The 15062-nt window shown below is 45.5% G+C and overlaps 1 protein-coding gene across 1 annotated transcript; it reads left to right on the top strand.

Annotated features, from left to right (window-relative positions):
- The first annotated feature begins 6108 nt into the window (after window positions 1-6108).
- On the top strand, window positions 6109-12099 carry GJC3 (gap junction protein gamma 3). Its single transcript, XM_030846061.2, has 2 exons — window positions 6109-6190; window positions 10385-12099. The coding sequence occupies exon 2, from the start codon at window positions 10386-10388 to the stop codon at window positions 11208-11210; it is 825 nt and encodes a 274-aa protein (XP_030701921.1). The 5' UTR covers window positions 6109-6190; window position 10385; the 3' UTR covers window positions 11211-12099.
- The last annotated feature ends 2963 nt before the right edge of the window (window positions 12100-15062 follow it).

Here is a 15062-nt window from a genome sequence, read left to right as displayed (position 1 = left end):
GCAACACGACTCCTTCTCAATCCTCGTTCCTGGTGGTGTCTCTCTCTCCCAAAGCAGATAGACACATCCAGCTGTGGAAAGAGGGAGGGAGGGAGGGAAGAAAGATTTCTCCCCCCATCACCATGAGGGTACAGAGATGCTCCCCAGCCTTGGGTGACCCCTGCACCCCAGGCACCCTGCTGCTCCAGGTCCTGGCACTTTTCGTCAACATATGGCTGTGGGAGGAGCCTGGCCTCATCTGCTGGGAGGAGGGGAGACAAAGAGGGCCTTGTTTGGTGGAATAAAGAAGTGGGAGGAGAGTTCTCTTGACCCTTGGGGGCTTCTTTCCTGGCACCAATCCTCAGAAACTTACTGTGAAAGAGAAGTTTGTCTTGGTGCTTTAGGGTCCTGTCAGAAGCTTAGAAATAATGAGGCAGAAGCCCCCTCCCCCAGGCTCCAGCACCAACCTTAACCTCCTGCCCTGATACCCACACTGACCCAGGCACTGTGGACATTTATAAATGGAGCCATTGAGGAATCAGGAGAAATCCAGGCAACTTTGAAAAATGTGCCTATTCTCCGAGTCCTCTGTATCTCCCCACTTCCCAACCCTATTACAGACAAGTAGTCAAGGACTTTGGTCACTGCGGCCGGACTGTCTGCATCGCCCCGAATGGCGGGCTCACAGTTCTCTGTTTCCAAGGAGGTGATCACATGCCGTCAGCAAAGAGGTGCTGTAGGCACCTGACTCAGTGGCTCCTCCTTGAGAGGGGGAAAGAGTTGGACCGTAGATTCACCCTTGGTTCCCATCCTGCCTCTTCTACTTACTGCCTGAGTGGCCTTCACAAGTGATTCAACCTTTCTGAAACTTGTTTCGTTGCTAGTCACCTAACTCTGTTATTAGGTGTATAAATGCTTAGGATTTGATGAACTGACCCCTTTACAATACCGGAATGACCTCTTTATCCCTGGTAATATCTTTGCTATGAAACCTAATTTGATATTAATATAGTCCCTCAAGCTTTCTTTTTTTTAAAATTTATTTTACTTTATTTGTTTATTTTTGGCTGTGTTGGGTCTTTGTTGCTGTGCGCGGGCTTTCTCTAGTTGTGGTGAGCGGGGGCTACTCTTCGTTGCGGTGCCCGGGCTTCTCATTGTGGTGCCTTCTCTTGTTGTGGAGCATGGGCTCGAGGTGCGTGGGCTTCAGTAGTAGTGGCACATGGTCTCAGTAGTTGTGGCTCATGGGCTCTAGAGAGCAGGATCAGTAGTTGTGGCGCACGGGTTTAGTTGCCTTGCGGCATGTGGGATCTTCCTGGACCAGAGCTCAAACCTGTGTTCCCTGCATTGGCAGGCAGATTCTCAACCACTGTGCCACCAGGGAAGCCCTCAAGCTTTCTTTTGATTAGTGTTAGCTAAGTATATTTTTCCATCCTTTTACTTTTAAACTATGTGTGAATTTATATTTAAGGTGAGTTATTGGCGGGACTGCCTGCCACCTTCTTATAAAGAACCCTGTGATTTCATTGGGCACACCCAGACAATCCGTGGAAATGTCCGCATCTCGAGATCCTTAACTTTTTTTTTTTCCTGCCACACCTAGTGGCATGCAGGATCTTATTTCCCCAATCAGGGATTGAACCCATGCCCCCTGCAGTGGAAGCGCAGCGTCCTAACCACTGGACGGCCAAGGAAGTCCCACGATATCCTTAACCACATTCGCAAAGTCCCTTTTTCATGTAAGGCAACATTCACAGGTTCTGGGGATTGGGATGTGCATATCTTGGGGGGCATTACCCAGTCTACTCTAGGCAAGAAAAGGAGGCACAAATGGCCCCCAAACATATAAAAAGTAGATCAACATCATTAATATTCAGAAAAATGCAACTTAAAATCAAAAGGTTATGATCACAGAAAACTGTTAGGCATTGCCTTATAGGATTGGGTATATTCTATCTAACATTAGCCTACATTCTGGTAATTCCTCAAAGATGAAAACTCTAAGGAAAATCTTGCATGGGTGCAGATATAGAAATGTATGAGAAATGTGCATACCACTATTGATGAAATAACAAAACTGAGAAACAACCCAAATATCATCAATATTAGAACAGATAAATCACTGTGGTTTATTTAAACAATGAAGAACTGCACAGCAGTGAAAATTAATGGACTTCAACTGCATGTATGAGCGTTACTTACATTCATACTCATGTTAACATGTCTGAGTCTAAAAATATATAATACAGAGGCAAAAAGGAAATCACAGAACTGTATAATTCTACCACATATATAAAAAGTAAAAACAGGCAACATTAGAAACAGATTTTAAACAAAGTAGATATGTGTTAAAAGTATAAAAAGATAAAGGTATGATAAATATATATTTTAGGAAGATGGATACCCTGGAGGGTTGGGAGAAGGAGTTTTTTTAAAGGGGCAAACACATCATTAAAAACTCTACAAATAACAAATGCTGGAGAGGGTGTGGAGAAAAGGTAACCCTCCTGCACTGTTGGTGGGACTGTAAATTGGTGCAGCCACTATGGAAACAGTATGGAGGTTTCTCAAGAAACTAAAAATAGAATTACCATATGACCTATCAATTCCACTCCTGGGTATATAGTAAAAGAAAAAATGAAAACACTAATTAGAAAAGATACATGCACCCCAATGTTCATAGCAGTATTATTTACAATAGCCAAGATATGGAAGCAACCTAAGTGTCCATTAACAGATGAATGGACAAAGAAAATGTGATACACACACACACACACACACACACACACACACACACTATGGAATACTACTCAGCCATAAAAAAGAATAAGATTTTGCCATCTGTAACAACATGGATGGACCTGGAGGGTATTATTCTAAGTGAAATAACTCAGACAGAGAAAGACAAATACTGTATGATATCACTTACATGTGGAATCTAAAAAATACAACAAACTAGTGAATCTAACAAAAAAGAAACAGATTCACAGATATAGAGAAAAAACTAGTGGTTACCAGTGGGGAGAGGGAAGGGGCGGAGGGGCAAGAGAGGGGTAGGGGATTGAGAGGCACAAACTACTACATATAAAATAAATAATCTACAAGAATATATCTTACAACACAGGGAATATAGTCAATATTTTATAGTAACTATAAATGGAATATAACCTTTAAAAATTGTGAATCACTATGTTGTATAATATTGTACATCAACTATACCTCAATAAAAAAAAAAGAAGGAAAAAAAGAGAGCTTACCCCTAGACAGTTCCCTAGTAGAAGAAATACTAAAGGTTGTACCTCAAGAAGAAAATTTAGTGCACCTATGTTCATAGCCCATTATTCACAATAGCCAAGAGGTGGAAACACCCCAACTGTCCATCAATGGATGAATGGATAAGCAAAATGTGGCACATACATACACACAATGGAATATCATCTAACCTTAAAAAGGAATGAAGTTCTGGGCTTCCCTGGTGGCGCAGTGGTTGAGAATCTGCCTGCTAATGCAGGGGACACGGGTTCGAGCCCTGGTTTGGGAGGATCCCACATGCCGCGGAGCAACTAGGCCCGAGAGCCACAACTACTGAGCATGTGCGTCCGGAGCCTGTGCTCTGCAACAAGAGAGGCCGCGATAGTGAGAGGCCTGCGCACCGCGATGAAGAGTGGCCCCCGCTTGCCACAACTAGAGAAAGCCCTCGCACAGAAACGAAGACCCAACACAGCAAAAATAAATAAATTTTTTAAAAAAGGAATGAAGTTCTGATAGATGTTACAACATGAATGAACCTTGAAGAGATCACGCTAAGGAAAATAAGTCAGTCTCAATGTTCTATGATTCCACTGATATGAGAGGTTTAAAGTAGTCAAATTCATAGAAACAGAAAATAGAATGATGGTTGCCAGGGGCTGAGGGCAGGTAGAAATGGGTACAAAGTTTCAGTTTTGCAAGATGAAAGAGTTCTGGAAATCCACTGAACAACAACAATGTGAATATATTTAACACTACTAAAATGAACACAAAAATGGTTAAGACCACGGTCACCAAGAAAAAAAAAAGAGAGAGAAAGAAGGAGAAAAAGATTTAATCCGGAGGAAGGCATAAAATTGAAGAAGCAACACTGAGCAAAGAAACTGGTAAACATGTTGGTAAATCTAAATAAGAATTGAATTAAATATTGTCTGCAATGCAGGGAATGCATTAGAGGTGGACAAGTCTAGAAACAGCGACGCTAGGGTGACATTTTGGTAATTCAGTCTTTTTTTTTTTTTTTTGTAAATTTCTTTCTTTATTTTTGGCTGCATTCAGTCTTCATTGCTGCGAGCGGGGGCTACTCTTCATTGCAGTGTGTGGGCTTCTCATTGCGGTGGCTTCTGTTGTGGAGCACGGGCTCTAGAGCGCAGGCTCAGTTGTTGTGGCACATGGGCTTAGTTGCTCCTCGGCATGTGGGATCTTCCCAGATCAGGGCTCGAACCCATGTCCCCTGCATTGGCAGGTGGATTCTTAACCACTGCGCCACCAGGGAAGTCCCGGTAACTCAGTCTTGAACTAAGGCACCTTCTTAATTCATGGGACAGAAATCTGTACAACCAGTAGAATGATAAGATGTGTTCAATGAAGGAGAAGTTGTCAGTGATGACACCTAAGTTTTTGCTTGAAATCCAGGGTTGATGGCATAGCTGGTCATTAAGATGGAGAAAATGCCAGCAGAGGATTTTTATTTTCTTGAAGGTATGAAATTATAGTGGATTTACCATCAAAAGGTCTTTAAAGGCTGGTAATTTGAAATACGATGAGGCTAGGAGTATAATAGTGTTTAGGGGTTTGCTATCTGCAGCCAGACTGCTTTTTCAGATCCCATCTCCTTTACTCACTAGCTGGTCAACCTTTTACAAGTTACTTAACTTCTCCATTCTTCATTTCTCTCCTCTGTAAGAGGGCAGTAACAGTATTTACTTCATAAAGTTGTTATGAAGTGTGAATTAATAACCATTTAGCACTTAGAATATCCATCATTTATTAAGCAACTAAATAAATGTTGGTGTAACAAGGTATTGGAAATTTGGACGGGGATTTCAAGATGGAATATTTTAGAAAATACAACACATACGACATTCTAAAGTGATTTGTTAGTCTAAAATGCAATATTTCAAAGGAAAACCAAATAAATAAGTTATGTCGCTCAAACTCTACACCCACGTCTAAGTTGTATAAAACGGCAGAGCTGTTGGAAATTAGAGGGAGAGAGGATTAACTCTGGAGGGAAGCTGCCTTGGAAAGAGATGTGCTATTAGTTCTCCCCAAGGGAAGGCAGTGAGGGTGCTGCCTCCTGTATCTCATGCCTAGTGAGAGGGGCTCCAGTGTGTTGATTCCTCTGACTGATAAATCAAAAAGGCAGGAGATAGGATATCCAGCAGATGAATGGAAGGAGATGTGGCTGTGTTGGAAATGGCCTGTATGCCCAGAGTTTCTTGGCCCTAAGGATGCATCCCTATTTCCTGTGTACCAGATGTGAACAGGAAAGAGCCAGTGAGAGATTTCTACGTCTAGCTGAATAGTATCCCCTGGAGGAGTGAACAGGCTTCAAAGGTAAAAAATCATCCATTTGGCAAACTGTCAAAAAGATCAAATCACTTAAAAGATGAAGACTATTGAGGTGGATTTGAACTTCTCTACAACGATGTGAAATGCTAGAAAATGGTGGAATGGTACTCCAGATCTCCACAGGGCCAGTATCTGGAACTCAGGTGCTGCAATCTTCCCTGGGCCTGGTGGAGAGGGGCTGGGCTCCCTGAACTGCAGAGAGCCCGTTTCTCCCAGCCAAGAAGAGAGGAAGTCCAGAGAGAAATGTATGGAATTCTATCTGTTGTTGCCTGCAAGTCCCTATATTGAAAACATGCCGAAGCCTTTGCCCCCCTTTCAGATGATCTGAAAATCCCCATTTCAGTTCACTTAGAAGACAGAGCCCTCACCCTCGACAACAGAGGGTTATTCTCCAGAGCCCATTCTTTAGCAGCTGGGCTGCCTGCCCCTCTGGCTGCAATTCTTTGACCCTGCGCTAAGGCTGCCAGGAAAGACAAGGGGCGGGGGAAGGAGTGGGTGGAGGCTTGGAGGCAGGGCCTGGAGGAGAGGGGGGACCTTGCGGGCTCCAGCCTGAGGGCTCTTACCTCTGCCTCTTTCCCCGGCTGTTGGTGCTTCTGCTTGAAGCTGCCAGGTGAGTGCCAGGGCAGAGCAAAGCTGGGCTGGCACAGGGCCTGGGGTAGTGGTGGTGGGGACCGCCTGGGGCTCTGGGCTGTGCATCTGCAACTCTAATGCACACGCCCACGGCCTGGGGATTATTATTAAAATTCAGACTTGACTTGCTAAGCCTGGGATGTGGCCTGAGGTTCTGCACCCCTGGTGATGACAGGGCTGCTGCACCATGGACCGCACTTTAGTAAAAGATCTAGAATGTTTTCTAGACCAGGTGGGGTGAGCTGGAAGCAGGGAGCTGCTCTAGTGCTGGCCTCAGTGAACAACCTTCCTTCACGCCTTAACTCTCTGAGGTGGATTCTGCCGCCCATAGTATCCTGAAAGTTTTCTCCCAAAGAACAAGAGATGCTTAGAAAAATTCTTAACAAAATTGCTATGGAATTTTAAAAAATCTGTTTACGTATTCGAAAATCCCCTCAAACTCTGGGTTTTCCTCCTTCTCCCAACTCTTGAGCTCATAGGAACTGCTTCTAAAATCTTGACAGAGCTCAGATCCTGCCAGCCCCCTCCCGAATAAATTGATTTGCAAACTTTCTTTTTCTTGGAGAAACAGTGGTCCCTTGAATTTTCTCAACAATGCTGATCCCTCAGCTCCCTAGGCCTCGACGTTTGGCCTGGGGTCTCTGGCCCCCTGTGGGCAAAGCTGCAGACGTGTTTGTGGGAGGAGGACGCAGGTCTCCGAGAACGAGAGGGGTGGGCTGGGGACGGCTGGAACAGATGGGGAGACCACTGGGTCTCAGGAAAGCAGGGGAGGAGGGAGGACGGACAGCCGTGTTTGAGCTTCGGTTCATGGGAAACTCCCTTTGGTCTGCAGCCCTGGGGAGATGGAGCAGGCTATTTATTGTCTGCACCCTCCAGGAGGCCCTGGAATGTGTGTTGAATGAGCATTGTTTTGGTTATAACAGCTGCGGGGCAAAGGGCAGGAAGGGTGCTCCAAACCAAGGGATCTCAAGCAAGCCCTCTTGTCCTGCTTTTTCTGTTCTCTCCCTTCCAAATCCCCGAAGCTCTGTGGTGAGCCCTGGAGACCTCAGTTCAGTTCTGAGAGCCTCTCAGAGGACATCTGGGTGTCTGGCTGCAGGTCTGGGGTGGGCACGGGAAAGAAGAACCAGAGAGAGGGCTTCAGGAAGCTACTCAAACTCCCGACACTTGGAATATGCCAGGGCTGCTCTGTGTTAAATTCCAGGTCTGCTGGGGATGTGCTGGCAACATGTGCATACAGTGCTGGGCCTGCACTTGGAAATGAGACGAGGCGGAGAGCTTGACTTGAGAATTTACCAAGTTAACATTTAGTCTGGTGACTCGCCAGGAGGGCCAGGGCAGAAACCCCCAGAGCCCAGGGCTCTCCCCCAACCCCAAGTGCTGGGACCCTTTGAACTTATGAGGTGGGAGAGGCTGCAGGCATCCTCACAGGAGGATGTACAACCAGCCTGGAAATGGGCTGATTATCATGCCCTACAAAAGCCCTCTGAGATGCTCTGGTGCAGACATCTTGCTTTACAGAGCTGGCAACTGAAGCCAAGAGTGGAGAGGTGATGGACCAGTGCTACCCTAAAGCAGTGGTTCTCAACCAGGGGTGATTTTGACCCCAGGGGACACTTAGCAGTATCTGGAGACAGTTGTGGGTGGGAGGGGAGAAGTGTGCTACTGGCATCTAGTGGATAGAGGCCAGGAACGCTGCTAAACATCTTACAAAGCATGGGACAGCACCCCTGCTACCCCTAAACAAAAATTATCAGTCCCCAAGCATCAACAGTGCCAAGGTTGAGAAACCCAGGACCAGCCTTGAAACTTGCTGTGGAGCTCAGTTTTCACCAAACAAAACTGAAACATTTATGGAGAAAACACTTCTTTCCTAGTGTTTCACTTAATGAAAGCACTTCATTAAGTGCTTTCTCACCAATACGTAAGCTAGTGACTTTGTTTTACTGTTGTCTTGATTTCCAAATTAGAAACAGATTTTGTTCCTTATCTATTTATCTTTTTTTTTTTTTGTACCCGGGCCTCTCACTGCTGCGGCCTCTCCCGCTGCGGAGCACAGGCTCCGGACGCTCAGGCCCAGGGGCCACGGCCCACGAGCCCAGCTGCTCTGCAGCACGCGGGATCCTCCCGGACCAGGGCACGAACCCGCGTCCCCTGTATCTGCAGGCGGACCCTCAACCACTGCGCCACCAGGGAAGCCCTATCTTTTACTATTTTCAATTATTCATCTTCTTCCTTTGAATTCTGGGAGAATTATCCAGTGTGCTTTCTAGCATCCTTATCTAATCTCCCCCAGAATCTCTTATTGCCTTCAAAGATCAAGCTGATGATCTCTCTTCTACTCTATTTATAGTGGGTGTACACATGTAAAGATCCACTGACTCTCATTTTTGAGGAGTCTTAGGGATGAGAAGGGATAAATCTTTATCTTCAATATGCCATCTTTAATCACGGGACCAATTCTGCATCTTTCTAGAGACTGGAAATAAGTTTCTTCTAAAAATTTTAACCCAATTTTATAGAAAAGAATTTTCAGCAGCCTGATATACTTCTAAGTTTTCACAGTCTATGAAGGAAGAAGAAAGACAGGGACTGAGGGGCAGGCAGAGGTTCAGACTCTGATTCTCAGTGGCTCAAATATGGTTTCTCACAGTTGGTGGATGGTGACATAATTCTCTGGTCAACTGAGGCCCTTAGAACTGTTCCTTGGAAGCATCTCAATCCGTCTCTTTTGATTGCACAAAAGTGACCGTTCTGCCTAAGTTTTGGCATGTGGTCCATTCTTATCTATAGTTTATAACACTAATACTCATTTAAGATTGTTTTGTGCATCTCGCTGGGTATTATAATAGGGAAGCCGACGTGAGATAAATTAGGCCTGTCTCGCTGCCATGTTAACTTAGAAATTCAGGTTATTATTATTAGACTTAACAGGAAGAAACCTAAGCAAGTTCAAGGTCAGAGCAGAAACAAGGATGGTCTGAATTACAGAAAAGATAATTAGGGGGTCAAATGCTTGAAGAAGCTGGAAGTTGTGCCCCAGGGACACAGAGTTGAAAGGGAGGGCAGCCTTGCACAAGTGGAAAGACACTTCTTTCTCTGAGATGCTACAGCAGGACGAGACTGTGAAGATACGAGAAGGAGGAGCTTCAGGGTTTCACACTAACGAGTCTATTTTCTCTGGAATAAGAGCTTTGCATGGTCTTCTGAGAGTGAGGGGAACCAGGTATGTAAGAGTTTGGGCTGAAGGGGAAGGGTTAGGAAGAGAAGCTTAGCGTTGAGGAGGGCTGCTGAGGACAGAGAAGATGGCAAACTGGGCTTGTAGCATGATGGCATTTTGTCCAGAGAACAGAAGAATTTCTGAAGCCTGTCCTCGACCATGGTCACCTCTCACCACGAGGGAGATGTAAACCCAAGGAGCAATGACAAAGCAGAGTTGAATTTTGAATTTTGATCCAGTCACCTCTGGCTTTGGCCCAAACACCATTACGTTTAACCAGTAGATTCTGCTGGGTTTTCTTCAAAGTATTCTCCTTTCCTAAGCTGGTTAGGTCTGAAGAACATCAGGCTAGAGCAAGCCTTGACATTCACTCTGTTCACTGGATCCCCACCGAGTCCCTTAACCTAACCTCACCTCAGTCTCACCACTGTGATGGGGGCCAGACTGACACACCTGTGAGCACCTGGGGGCCTGAAGCCAGAGAAGGCAATGCACACCCCTCCCAGGGGCAGCACTGATTTCGTTCAGGTGACACTGACAGTAGCACCAGACCTAGCAGCCATCACCTAGGGAAACAATGGTCTTCAGAGGACTCGGGTCTCTGACTATTTAGCCTTTGGGAAGCAGGAGCGGGAGGGAGGGAAAGAGAGAGACAGAGACTGACCCTGGCCTCCCCGCAGGCCGAGAGTTCCTCTCCCCTCCAGCAGTACAGGAGGGGGGACAGAAGAGAAAGCCACACCCACACTCACTCACTATTAATATTCTACACAGATGATTCCGTTAACTATAAAGGGGTGCCCTCAGGTCGTGGTATTCGATCAGCCAGGTCCTAGGAGAGGAGCGAGGAAGCCTGCCTTAGCCACCGTTGGATTGGGGGTGAAGAGCTGGCCTGGCACTACTCCCACCAGACAGTGAGCATTACACCTACACTCACCACTGTCCTCTGCTCCCTAACAGGATGTGCGGCAGGTTCCTGAGGCGGCTGGTGGTGGAGGAGAGCCGGCACTCCACCCCCGTGGGGCGCCTCCTGCTTCCCGTGCTCCTGGGGTTCCGCCTCATGCTGCTGGCCGCCAGTGGGACGGGGGTCTACGGCGACGAGCAGAGCGAGTTCGTGTGTCACACGCAGCAGCTGGGCTGCAAGGCTGCCTGCTACGATGCCTTCCACCCTCTCTCCCCGCTGCGCTTCTGGGCCTTCCAGGTCACCCTGGTGGCTGTACCCAGTGCCCTCTACATGGGTTTCATTCTGTATCATGTGATCTGGCACTGGGAGGAATCTGAAAAGGTGAAGAAGGAAGAGGAGACCCTGATTCGCCAAGGGAAGAAAAGCAGAGATGCCTTGGGGCCTGGAAGCCCCAGGGTGATCTGGGCCTATGTGGCACAGCTGGGGGTGCGACTGGCCCTTGAAGGGGCAGCCTTGGGGGGGCAGTACCATCTGTACGGGTTCAAGATGCCCAGCTCCTTTGCGTGTCGTCGAGAGCCTTGCCTTGGTAGTATAAGCTGTAATCTGTCTCGCCCCTCTGAGAAGACCATCTTCCTGAAGACCATGTTTGGGGTCACTGGGCTCTGTCTCTTGTTCACGCTTTTGGAGCTTGTGCTCCTGGGCCTGGGGAGATGGTGGAAGATCTGGAAGCACAAATCTCCCTCTTCTAAGTACTTCCCAACTTCAGAGAGCGCCCAAAGACACAAGGAACCGACTGATAACTTCCCAGTGGTGGAAACAAAAGAACGGTTTGCAGAAGCAGGTGAGAGGGGCACTGATGTCCCTCTTTCTACCTGTCCCTGATGTATGGGTCCTGATGATCCCCCACGGCAAGCCCCTCACCCTCCGGGAAGTACAACTCCCACAAGTTACAAAGTAGAAAACCAGGTTCTACGCAGATGTGTCCTAACCACTCATCCCACCCCATCGCCCAGCTGCCTCCCCATCAACTGGATGGTTCCTTCCAATGAACCAGGACCCAAGTGCTCAGTTGATTGTACCTCCTGCCCTTCCATTTAGGTCTCTTCCCACTTAGGAAAAGGCTCAGCTTCTGCTTGATCCTCTGCTTTGCAGAATTATGAAGACACCTGGCTCACCTCTGAAGGAAACCCTCTGACTGCATCTTTGTCCGAACATCCAGTGAGCGGGGTGTCTATCTCCATGGTAAATTAAAGGCTGTTGAAGCGTATCCAAGAGCCTTGGGGGGCCACGGTGTCTGAAGCTTTTCCTTGGAGATCTCCTGCTTGTGCCTCCTCACCAGAATTCCCTGGTGTCAGCATCACAATTTTCATGGGCTTGGTTCCAGAGTCAGCCAGCAGAGACCTCCACAAAACCGTGCCTCTCTGTCCTGCGCAATAAATATTGACCACTGTTGCTGGCATTCCTGTTGCTGAGGACAATCCTCTTTCCTGTCTCAATGAGTCTACTCCTCTTTCCTGCTGTCCACATCTCTGCTCCCCCCACCTTTAAAATCTTGTAACCTATAAATGCACCCAGCCCTGCAATATATGTCATATTCAGAAACTCTGGCTTTCCAAGCATATGTAACCCAGGGTCCTTTAATATATAGATTCAATGTATTCAAACACTCAGCCACACTCTTCTGGAAGATTCCTGTGAATTCAGAGGCTTACATACCCTGGACCACTGACAGGTCTGATTTCTGCTCAATCCTCATCCTCTGCTTTGTACGTTGCAGCTGCTCCATTGTTTCATATGGGGGGGAGGGGCCAAGTCGTTACTTTTTAAACTCATACTTCTCAGTATCACACAGAAAAGACAGCAGAGTTTTATTGCTGATTCAGGGCTAACAGTAAGGGACATTTATATCACAGTGTGATTCAGCAGATGATCTAATGCTGAATATCAGGTTTCTCTTTTCTTGTGTCTCTCAGTCATTTCTGTCCAAAAGCATCCCAGCTTCCCACCTTTTCTGCAGAAACACTTCCCTTCTCAGTTCTTCCTTGCCCTCAAATTCTCAACAAAGAGCAGTTTCCAGGTTTGGTTGTCTCCTCTGAATCTCAGATGATCCCCAAGTAAATTAGGAAGGCTCATTCCTAAGGAAAGATACTTGATTCCCCAAAGACACTTTGGCAACAACTAGCAAAGTAACAGTTTTCTTTCTGCTACAGTGTTTCATAAAGAATCCCGTATCTAGCATAGCCAGAGCCCAGCCAAGTGACCAAGGACAGAAAAAAAGCAAATGTCATCATTCTGAATTCCTCCTTGATGGTGTCCCTTTTAAAATAGCTTTATTTTTTAATTAATTTATTTTAAATAAATTTATTTATTTATGGCTGCGCTGGGTCTTTGTTGCTGTGCGTGGACTTTCTAGTTGTGGCGAGCAGGGGGTACTCTTCGTTGTGTGCGGACTTCTCATTGCAGTGTCTCTTGTTGTGGAGCACGGGCTCTAGGGGCGCGGTCTTCAGTAGTTGTGGCATGCGGGCTCTAGAGCGCAGGCTCTGTAGTTGTGGCACACGGACTTAGTTGCTCCATGGCATGTGGGATCTTCCCGGGCCAGGGCTCGAACCCGTGTCCCCTCCACTGGCAGGCGGATTCTTAACCACTGCGCCACCTGGGAAGCCGTCAATGGCTTTTAGTATAGTCAGAGTTGTGTATCCATTGACACAATTTTAGAAAATTTTCAACAATTCAAAAAGAAACCCTATAGTGCTTAGCTGTTACCCGCAAATCCCCACGCCCCCAAACATAAGCAACCACTAATCTACTTTCTGTCTCTACAGATTTTCCTAGGCTGGGCTTTTCATACAAATGGAATCATACAGTATGTGGTCTTTTGTGACTGGCTTCTTTCACTTAGCATCATGTTATCAAGGTTCATCCATGTTGTAGCATGTATCAGCACCTCATTCCTTTTATGATTATTTCATTGTATGGCTATACCACATTTTATTTACTCATCTTTCAGCTGGATATTTGGATTGTTTCCACTTTTGGGCTATTCTGAGTAATGGTGCTACGAACATTCATGTACTAGCTTCTGTTTATGTTTTCAGTTCTCTTGGGTAAATACATAGGAGTGAAATTGCTGGGGCATATGGTAACACTTTAAATTTTTGAGGAACTGCCAACCTTTTTCCCACAGCAGCTGTACTATTTACTATTTCACATTCCCAGCAGCAATGTACAAATGGATTCCAATTTAATCTGCATCCTTGCCAACACTTGGTATTTTGTTTTTTTCTGTTTGATTTTTAAATTGTAGCCATCCTAGTGGGTGAAGTGATATTTCATTGTGGTTTTGATTTGCATTTCCCTAATGACTAATCATGTTGAGCATCTTTTCATGAGCTTATTGGCCATTTGTAGAGCTTCTCTGGGGAAATGTCTACTCAAATCTTTGTCCATTTTAAAATTGGGCTGTTTGTATTTTTATTGTTGAGTTCTTCATATATTCTGGATACTAGATCCTTATCAGACTTAAGGATCTGATATTCCAAATATTTTCTCCCATTCAGTGGGTGGTCTTTCACTTTATTGAGTGTCCTTTGATGCACAAAAGGTTTTAATTTTGATGAAATCCAGTTTATCAATTTTTTCTTTTGTTGCTTATGATTTTGGTGTTATAGTTAAGAAACCATTGCCTAATCCATGACTATGAAGATTAGATCTATGTTTCCTTCTAAAAATTTTATAGTTTTAGCTTTACATTTAGGTCTTTGATTTTGAATTAATTTTTGTATATGGTATGAGATAAGGGTCCAACTTCATTCTTTTGCATGGAGATATCCAGTTGTCCCAGCACCATTTGTTGAAAGGCCTATTTTCCCTACATATAATGGTTTTGGCACCACTGTTGAAAATCAATTGCTTGTAGATGTATGGCATTGTTTTTGTACTCTCAATTCGATTCCATTCATCTACGTGTCTATTCTTATAGCAGTACCATGTTTTGATTACTGCAGCTTTGTAATAACGTTTGAAATTGGGAAGTGTGAGTACCCCTAGTTTGTTCTTCTTTTTCAAGATTGTTTGGCCAATTGGGATCCCCTGGAATTCCATATGAATAAAATTGTAAATCAGGGAGCCTCAATATTTTCAGTAAAGAAGGATGTTCATTTCAGGAGTATGGCAGGATTGAAGACACAAAGACATTAAGGAGATATAGTTCAATACAAAGGCAGACATACAGATACAAAGACACTCACACCACAGATGCTCATGGCAAACATCAGTAACTGATAAGAGCACCTCATTCTGCTTGGTCCATATTTAAGACTCAGATTCCTTCTCTCTCTCTCTCTTTTTTTTTTTTCCTCTTTTGGCCGCACCGTGTGGCTTGCGAGACGTGGGATCTTAGTTCCCCCAACCAGGGACCAGGGATCGAACCCGGGTCCCCTGCAGTGGTAGCACAGAGTCCTAACCACTGGACTGCCAGGGAATGCCGTCAGATTCCTTCTCAAGATAGTATTCCAATTTACAAGGAAAACGCAGCTATCTGTTGTAAACATTTAAAGACATTCTGTGGAACTTTCACCAAAACCCCAAAATAGTGATCTCAGGAACCCCCTTTCCAAATCATTTAATCATACATTCAGTGACCACTTACAGAGCATATTACAGGAAAGGTGGTATCTGATTTTGGGACACAGGAAGAATTAAAAATTTCTTTCATAATTAAAGGAATAGAGGGAA

This window comes from Globicephala melas, chromosome 15 (genome assembly GCF_963455315.2).
Source record: "Globicephala melas chromosome 15, mGloMel1.2, whole genome shotgun sequence".
Taxonomy (NCBI): Eukaryota; Metazoa; Chordata; class Mammalia; order Artiodactyla; family Delphinidae; genus Globicephala; species Globicephala melas.
The sequence above is the reverse complement of the archived record's forward strand: the minus strand, read 5'-3'. Positions and strand labels throughout refer to the sequence as shown.